Raw genomic sequence first — 9,119 nt, 5'->3', positions numbered from 1 at the left:
CTCCCTCTCACATGACGGTGCCTCTCCCTCTCACATGACGGTGCCTCTCCCTCTCACATGACGGTGCCTCTCCCTCTCACATGACGGTGCCTCTCCCTCTCACATGACGGTGCCTCTCCCTCTCACATGACGGTGCCTCTCCCTCTCACATGACGGTGCCTCTCCCTCTCACATGACGGTGCCTCTCTCTCTCACATGACGGTGCCTCTCTCTCTCACATGACGGTCCCTCTCACATGACGGTGCCTCTCCCTCTCACATGACGGTGCCTCTCCCTCTCACATGACGGTGCCTCTCTCTCTCACATGACGGTGCCTCTCTCTCTCACATATGACGGTGCCTCTCCCTCTCACATGACGGTGCCTCTCCCTCTCACATGACGGTGCCTCTCCCTCTCACATGACGGTGCCTCTCCCTCTCACATGACGGTGCCTCTCCCTCTCACATGACGGTGCCTCTCCCTCTCACATCTCTCCCTCTCACATGACGGTGCCTCTCCCTCTCACATGACGGTGCCTCTCCCTCTCACATATGACGGTGCCTCTCCCTCTCACATATGACGGTGCCTCTCCCTCTCACATATGACGGTGCCTCTCCCTCTCACATGACGGTGCCTCTCCCTCGTGCATCTCCCTCTCACATGACGGTGCCTCTCCCTCTCACATGACGGTGCCTCTCCCTCTCACATGACGGTGCCTCTCCCTCTCATATGACGGTGCCTCTCCCTCTCATATGACGGTGCCTCTCCCTCTCACATGACGGTGCCTCTCCCTCTCACATGACGGTGCCTCTCTCTCTCACATGACGGTGCCTCTCCCTCTCACATGACGGTGCCTCTCCCTCGTGCATCTCCCTCTCACATGACGGTGCCTCTCCCTCTCACATGACGGTGCCTCTCTCTCTCACATGACGGTGCCTCTCTCTCTCACATGACGGTGCATCTCCCTCTCACATGACGGTGCCTCTCTCTCTCACATGACGGTGCCTCTCCCTCTCACATGACGGTGCCTCTCCCTCTCACATGACGGTGCCTCTCCCTCTCACATGACGGTGCCTCTCCCTCTCACATGACGGTGCCTCTCACTCTCACATGACGGTGCCTCTCCCTCTCACATGACGGTGCCTCTCCCTCTCACATGACGGTGCCTCTCTCTCTCACATGACGGTGCCTCTCTCTCTCACATGACGGTGCCTCTCCCTCTCACATGACGGTGCCTCTCCCTCTCACATGACGGTGCCTCTCCCTCTCACATGACGGTGCCTCTCTCTCTCACATGACGGTGCCTCTCTCTCTCACATATGACGGTGCCTCTCCCTCTCACATGACGGTGCCTCTCCCTCTCACATGACGGTGCCTCTCCCTCTCACATGACGGTGCCTCTCCCTCTCACATGACGGTGCCTCTCCCTCTCACATGACGGTGCCTCTCCCTCTCACATGACGGTGCCTCTCCCTCTCACATCTCTCCCTCTCACATGACGGTGCCTCTCCCTCTCACATGACGGTGCCTCTCCCTCTCACATATGACGGTGCCTCTCCCTCTCACATATGACGGTGCCTCTCCCTCTCACATATGACGGTGCCTCTCCCTCTCACATGACGGTGCCTCTCCCTCTCACATGACGGTGCCTCTCCCTCTCATATGACGGTGCCTCTCCCTCTCATATGACGGTGCCTCTCCCTCTCACATGACGGTGCCTCTCCCTCTCATATGACGGTGCCTCTCCCTCTCATATGACGGTGCCTCTCCCTCTCACATGACGGTGCCTCTCCCTCTCACATGACGGTGCCTCTCTCTCTCACATGACGGTGCCTCTCCCTCTCACATGACGGTGCCTCTCCCTCGTGCATCTCCCTCTCACATGACGGTGCCTCTCCCTCTCACATGACGGTGCCTCTCCCTCTCACATGACGGTGCCTCTCCCTCTCACATGACGGTGCCTCTCCCTCTCACATGACGGTGCCTCTCCCTCTCACATGACGGTGCCTCCCCCTCTCACATATGACGGTGCATCTCCCTCTCACATATGACGGTGCCTCTCCCTCTCACATGACGGTGCCTCTCCCTCTCACATATGACGGTGCCTCTCCCTCTCACATATGACGGTGCCTCTCCCTCTCACATATGACGGTGCCTCTCCCTCTCACATATGACGGTGCATCTCCCTCTCACATATGACGGTGCATCTCCCTCTCACATATGACGGTGCCTCTCCCTCTCACATGACGGTGCCTCTCCCTCTCACATGACGGTGCATCTCCCTCTCACATGACGGTGCATCTCCCTCTCACATGACGGTGCCTCTCCCTCTCACATATGACGGTGCCTCTCCCTCTCACATATGACGGTGCCTCTCCCTCTCACATGACGGTGCCTCTCCCTCTCACATGACGGTGCCTCTCCCTCTCACATATGACGGTGCCTCTCCCTCTCACATATGACGGTGCATCTCCCTCTCACATGACGGTGCCTCTCCCTCTCACATATGACGGTGCCTCTCCCTCTCACATGACGGTGCCTCTCTCTCTCACATATGACGGTGCCTCTCCCTCTCACATATGACGGTGCCTCTCCCTCTCACATATGACGGTGCCTCTCCCTCTCACATATGACGGTGCCTCTCCCTCTCACATATGACGGTGCCTCTCCCTCTCACATATGACGGTGCCTCTCCCTCTCACATATGACGGTGCCTCTCCCTCTCACATATGACGGTGCCTCTCCCTCTCACATATGACGGTGCCTCTCCCTCTCACATATGACGGTGCCTCTCCCTCTCACATATGACGGTGCCTCTCCCTCTCACATATGACGGTGCCTCTCCCTCTCACATATGACGGTGCCTCTCCCTCTCACATATGACGGTGCCTCTCCCTCTCACATATGACGGTGCATCTCCCTCTCACATGACGGTGCCTCTCCCTCTCACATGACGGTGCCTCTCCCTCTCACATGACGGTGCCTCTCCCTCTCACATATGACGGTGCATCTCCCTCTCACATGACGGTGCCTCTCCCTCTCACATGACGGTGCCTCTCCCTCTCACATGACGGTGCCTCTCCCTCTCACATGACGGTGCCTCTCCCTCTCACATGACGGTGCCTCTCCCTCTCACATGACGGTGCCTCTCCCTCTCACATATGACGGTGCCTCTCCCTCTCACATATGACGGTGCCTCTCCCTCTCACATATGACGGTGCCTCTCCCTCTCACATGACGGTGCCTCTCCCTCTCACATATGACGGTGCCTCTCCCTCTCATATGACGGTGCCTCTCCCTCTCACATATGACGGTGCATCTCCCTCTCACATGACGGTGCATCTCTCTCTCACATATGACGGTGCCTCTCCCTCGTGCATCTCCCTCTCACATATGACGGTGCCTCTCCCTCTCACATATGACGGTGCCTCTCCCTCTCACATGACGGTGCCTCTCCCTCTCACATATGACGGTGCCTCTCCCTCTCACATATGACGGTGCCTCTCCCTCTCACATATGACGGTGCCTCTCCCTCTCATATGACGGTGCCTCTCCCTCTCACATATGACGGTGCATCTCTCTCTCACATGACGGTGCATCTCTCTCTCACATGACGGTGCATCTCTCTCTCACATATGACGGTGCCTCTCCCTCGTGCATCTCCCTCTCACATGACGGTGCCTCTCCCTCTCACATGACGGTGCATCTCTCTCTCACATGACGGCGCCTCTCCCTCTCACATGACGGTGCATCTCTCCCTCTCACATGACGGTGCCTCTCCCTCTCACATGACGGCGCCTCTCCCTCTCACATGACGGTGCATCTCTCCCTCTCACATGACGGCGCCTCTCCCTCTCACATGACGGTGCCTCTCCCTCTCACATGACGGTGCATCTCTCTCTCACATGACGGTGCCTCTCCCTCTCACATGACGGTGCCTCTCCCTCTCACATGACGGTGCCTCTCCCTCTCACATGAGGGCCTCTCCCTCTCACATGACGAGCCTCTCCCTCTCACATGACGGTGCCTCTCCCTCTCACATGACGGTGCCTCTCCCTCTCACATGACGGTGCCTCTCCCTCTCACATGACGGTGCCTCTCCCTCTCACATGACGGCTCTCTCTCACATGACGGTGCCTCTCCCTCTCACATGACGGTGCCTCTCCCTCTCACATGACGGTGCCTCTCCCTCTCACATGACGGTGCCTCTCCCTCTCACATGACGGTGCCTCTCCCTCTCACATGACGGTGCCTCTCCCTCTCACATGACGGTGCCTCTCCCTCTCACATGACGGTGCCTCTCCCTCGTGCATCTCCCTCTCACATGACGGTGCCTCTCCCTCTCACATGACGGTGCCTCTCCCTCTCACATGACGGTGCCTCTCCCTCTCACATGACCAAACCACACTACAAATATATCCCGCTGTCCTTACCCAGAAACCCTCAGTTATCACCGTATCACGGCAACGCCAGACGACAGACTGAGCCACTCAACCCAGGGGTGTATTCATTCAAACTGAAGGAAAACACTTAGGTCCCCACCCGTTTGGAGATGAATACAGCCCAGGTAACCTTGGAGATATTATGTGATGGGGGAGGGGTTGGTTACCTTGGAGACACGTGATGGGGGGAGGAGTTGGTTACCTTGGAGATGAAGATGGTGTTGATCTTGGGGTTGTGTTTAAAGTTCTGTAGGATCTGCATCCTCTCTCCCTGAGAGGTGGGGCCATAGATGTAGGGCCTGAGAGGAGAGAGACGTTAGATACAGGGCCTGAGAGGAGAGAGACGTTAGATACAGGGCCTGAGAGGAGAGAGACGTTAGATACAGGGCCTGAGAGGAGAGAGACGTTAGTCAGATACAGGGCCTGAGAGGAGAGAGACGTTAGTTAGATACAGGGCCTGAGAGGAGAGAGACGTTAGTTAGATACAGGGCCTGAGAGGAGAGAGACGTTAGTTAGATACAGGGCCTGAGAGGAGAGAGACGTTAGATACAGGGCCTGAGAGGAGAGAGACGTTAGATACAGGGCCTGAGAGGAGAGAGACGTTAGATACAGGGCCTGAGAGGAGAGAGACGTTAGATACAGGGCCTGAGAGGAGAGAGACGTTAGATACAGGGCCTGAGAGGAGAGAGACGTTAGTTAGATACAGGGCCTGAGAGGAGAGAGACGTTAGTTAGATACAGGGCCTGAGAGGAGAGAGACGTTAGTTAGATACAGGGCCTGAGAGGAGAGAGACGTTAGTATACAGGGCCTGAGAGGAGAGAGACGTTAGTTAGATACAGGGCCTGAGAGGAGAGAGACGTTAGATAGATACAGGGCCTGAGAGGAGAGAGACGTTAGTTAGATACAGGGCCTGAGAGGAGAGAGACGTTAGTTAGATACAGGGCCTGAGAGGAGAGAGACGTTAGTTGAGAGATACAGGGCCTGAGAGGAGAGAGACGTTAGTTAGATACAGGGCCTGAGAGGAGAGAGACGTTAGATACAGGGCCTGAGAGGAGAGAGACGTTAGATACAGGGCCTGAGAGGAGAGAGACGTTAGATACAGGGCCTGAGAGGAGAGAGAGACGTTAGATACAGGGCCTGAGAGGAGAGAGACGTTAGATACAGGGCCTGAGAGGAGAGAGACGTTAGATACAGGGCCTGAGAGGAGAGAGACGTTAGATACAGGGCCTGAGAGGAGAGAGACGTTAGATACAGGGCCTGAGAGGAGAGAGACATTAGATATAGGGCCTGAGAGGAGAGAGACGTTAGTTAGATACAGGGCCTGAGAGGAGAGAGACGTTAGAGATACAGGGCCTGAGAGGAGAGAGACGTTAGATACAGGGCCTGAGAGGAGAGAGACGTTAGATACAGGGCCTGAGAGGAGAGAGACGTTAGATACAGGGCCTGAGAGGAGAGAGACGTTAGTTAGATACAGGGCCTGAGAGGAGAGAGACGTTAGATACAGGGCCTGAGAGGAGAGAGACGTTAGATACAGGGCCTGAGAGGAGAGAGAGACGTTAGATACAGGGCCTGAGAGGAGAGAGATGTTAGATACAGGGCCTGAGAGGAGAGAGACGTTAGATACAGGGCCTGAGAGGAGAGAGACGTTAGATACAGGGCCTGAGAGGAGAGAGACGTTAGTTAGATACAGGGCCTGAGAGGAGAGAGACGTTAGATACAGGGCCTGAGAGGAGAGAGACGTTAGATACAGGGCCTGAGAGGAGAGAGAGTTAGTTAGATACAGGGCCTGAGAGGAGAGAGATTAGTTAGATACAGGGCCTGAGAGGAGAGAGATGTTAGATATAGGGCCTGAGAGGAGAGAGACGTTAGACACAGGGCCTGAGAGGAGAGATGTTAGATATAGGGCCAGAGAGGAGAGATGTTAGATATAGGGCCAGAGAGGAGAGATGTTAGATATAGGGCCAGAGAGGAGAGATGTTAGATACAGGGGGTACAAGGTAATAACATGGCTATATACAGGAAGTACCAGTACTGAGTCAATGTGCTGAGGTACGAGGTAATAACATGGCTGTATACAGGAAGTACCAGTACTGAGTCAATGTACTGAGGTACGAGGTAATAACATAACATTAAAATTCTTCCCTCACCCCCCAAAAAACGGATATAACATTAACATAAGTATTCAGACCCTTTACTCAGTACTTTGTTGAAGCACCTTTGGCAGTGATTACAGCCTCAAGTCTTCTTGGGTATGACGCTACAAGCCTGGTACACCTGTATTTGGGGAGTTTCTCCCATTTATTCTCTGCAGATCCTCTCAAGCTCTGTCAGGTTGGATGGGGAGCGTCGCTGCACAGCTATTCTCAGGTCTCTCCAGAGATGTTTAGATCAGGTTCAAGTCCGGGCTCTGGATGGCCCACTCAAGGACATTCAGAGACTTGTCCCGAAGCCACTCCTGCGTTGTCTTGGCTGTGTGCTTGGGGTCGTTGTCCTGTTGGAAGGTGAACCTTCACCCCAGTCTGAGGTCCTGAGCACTCTGGGAGCAGGTTTTCATCAAGGATCTCTCTGTTCTTTTCTCTGTTCATCTTTCCCTCGATCCTGACTAGTCTCCCAGTCCCTGCTGCTGAAAAACATCCCCACAGCATGATGCTGCCACCACCATGCTTCACCGTAGGGATGGTGCCAGGTTACCTTCAGATGTGACGCTTGGCATTCAGGCCAAAGAGTTCAATCTTGGTTTAATCAGACCAGATAATCTTGTTTCTTATGGTCTGAGTCCTTTAGGTGCCTTTTGGCAAACTCCAAGCGGACTGTCATGTGTCTTTTACTGAGAAGTGGCTTCTGTCTGGCCACTCTACCATAAAGGCCTGATTGGTGGAGTGCTGTAGAGATGGTTGTCCTTCTGGAAGGTTATCCCATCCCCACAGAGGACCTTTGGAGCTCTGTCAGAGTGACCATCAGGTTCTTGGTTGCCTCCCTGACCAAGGCCCTTCTTCCCCAATTGCTCAGTTTGGCCGGGTGGCCAGCTCTAGGAAGAGTCTTGGTGGTTCCAAACTTCTTCCATTTAAGAATGATGGAGGCCACTGTGTTTTTGGGGACCTTCAATGCTGTAGAAATGTTTTGGTACCCTTCCTTTGGTATCTGTGCCTCGACACAATCCTGCCTCGGAGCTCTACGGACGATTCCTTCGACCTCATGGCTTGGATTTTGTTCTGTCAACTGTGGGACCTTATATAGACAGGTGTGTGCCTTTCCAAATCATGTCCAATCAATTGAATTTACCACAGGTGGACTCCAATCAAGTTGTAGAAACATCTCAAGGATGATCAATGGAAACAGGATGCACCTGAGCTCAATTTCGAGTCTCATAGCAAAGGGTCAGAATACTTATGTAAATGAGGTATTTCTGTCTAAAAACGGTTTTTGCTTCATTATTACGGGGTATTGTGATGTCATTATGGGGTATTGTGATGTCATTATGGGGTATTGTGATGTCATTATGGGGTATTGTGATGTCATTATGGGGTATTGTGATGTCATTATGGGGTATTGTGATGTCATTATGGGGTATTGTGATGTCATTATGGGGTATTGTGTGTAGATTGATGAGAATTTTTAACGGAACAAAATGTGAAAAAGGGGGAAGGGGTCTGAAAAGTCCAGAATGCACTGCAGGTCCGGTCACTGTGGGGATGACGTTGTTGAGCCGCTTGTGTGTCTCTTTCTACCTACCTGTTGAGGCAGATGGCTGTGTGTGTGTGTGTGTGTGTGTGTCTCTCTACCTACTTGTTGAGGCGGATAGCGTACTCCTTCAGAGCGAAGACGTTGTCGGCGAACACCATGATCTTGTCGTTGCGTCTCTCGTGGAACTTGATGAGGAACTGACAGGCTCTGAACTTGTTGGGGTTCATGGTGTAGAGGAGAATACGTCTCTTCGTCTTGATGGCCACGTATTCCCGGTAAAACTCCGGAGACATCGGACACCACACCTAGACGAAGGATATTCTGACGTCAAAAAATTTCTATGTATTTGTAAGTAGTAGGTGTTTTATTCTCTTTTTTACCTGAGGGCTGATTTATTTCTTTACATTTTCCTCATGATGTCAAGCAAAGAGGACACTGAGTTTGAAGGTAGACCTTGAAATACATCCACAGGTACACCTCCAATTGACTCAAATGATGTCAATTAGCCAATGAGAAGCTTCTAAAGCCATGACATCATTTTCTGGAGTTTTCCAAGCTGTTTAAAAGGCACAGTCAACTTCGTGTTTGTAAACTCCTGACCCACTGGAATTGTGATACAGTGAAATAATCTGTCTGTAAACAATTGTTGTAAAAATGACCTGTTTCATGCACAAAGTAGATGTCCTAACCGACTTGCCAAAACTATAGTTTGTTAACAAGACATTTGTGGAGTGGTGAAACAAAAGATTACAGTTTTTGCAAAAATCTTTTAAAAAAAACAACAAATTTAAAAAACAACGTTGTAGGGAATTGTGAATTATTCTTTTGTTTTTTAAATCAACTTTGAATTCAGGATTATCAATGTTTTGACACCACAAGTCCCCCAAATAATTATTGTTCAATGTGTAAATGTGTGATTTAAACAGTTTGTGTTTGATGTTGTCATGGCGACTGGAAATGCGTGTTGATTTCCTGGTGTCTCTTAGGAAATATGGTTTTAAACCTCAATGAGAC

General features: G+C 52.4%; 1 protein-coding gene across 1 annotated transcript in view; it reads right to left on the bottom strand.

Annotated features, from left to right (window-relative positions):
- The window catches only part of LOC121844506 (general transcription and DNA repair factor IIH helicase subunit XPB-like), a 60,778-nt gene that overhangs the window by 19,749 nt on the left and 31,910 nt on the right, over nt 1–9,119 (bottom strand). The window contains 2 exon segments of the mRNA XM_042314683.1: nt 4,624–4,720; nt 8,208–8,410. Coding sequence (XP_042170617.1) covers nt 4,624–4,720; nt 8,208–8,410 — 300 coding nt within the window.

Source organism: Oncorhynchus tshawytscha, unplaced genomic scaffold, assembly GCF_018296145.1.
Source record: "Oncorhynchus tshawytscha isolate Ot180627B unplaced genomic scaffold, Otsh_v2.0 Un_contig_7373_pilon_pilon, whole genome shotgun sequence".
Taxonomy (NCBI): domain Eukaryota; kingdom Metazoa; phylum Chordata; class Actinopteri; order Salmoniformes; family Salmonidae; genus Oncorhynchus; species Oncorhynchus tshawytscha.
The sequence above is the reverse complement of the archived record's forward strand: the minus strand, read 5'-3'. Positions and strand labels throughout refer to the sequence as shown.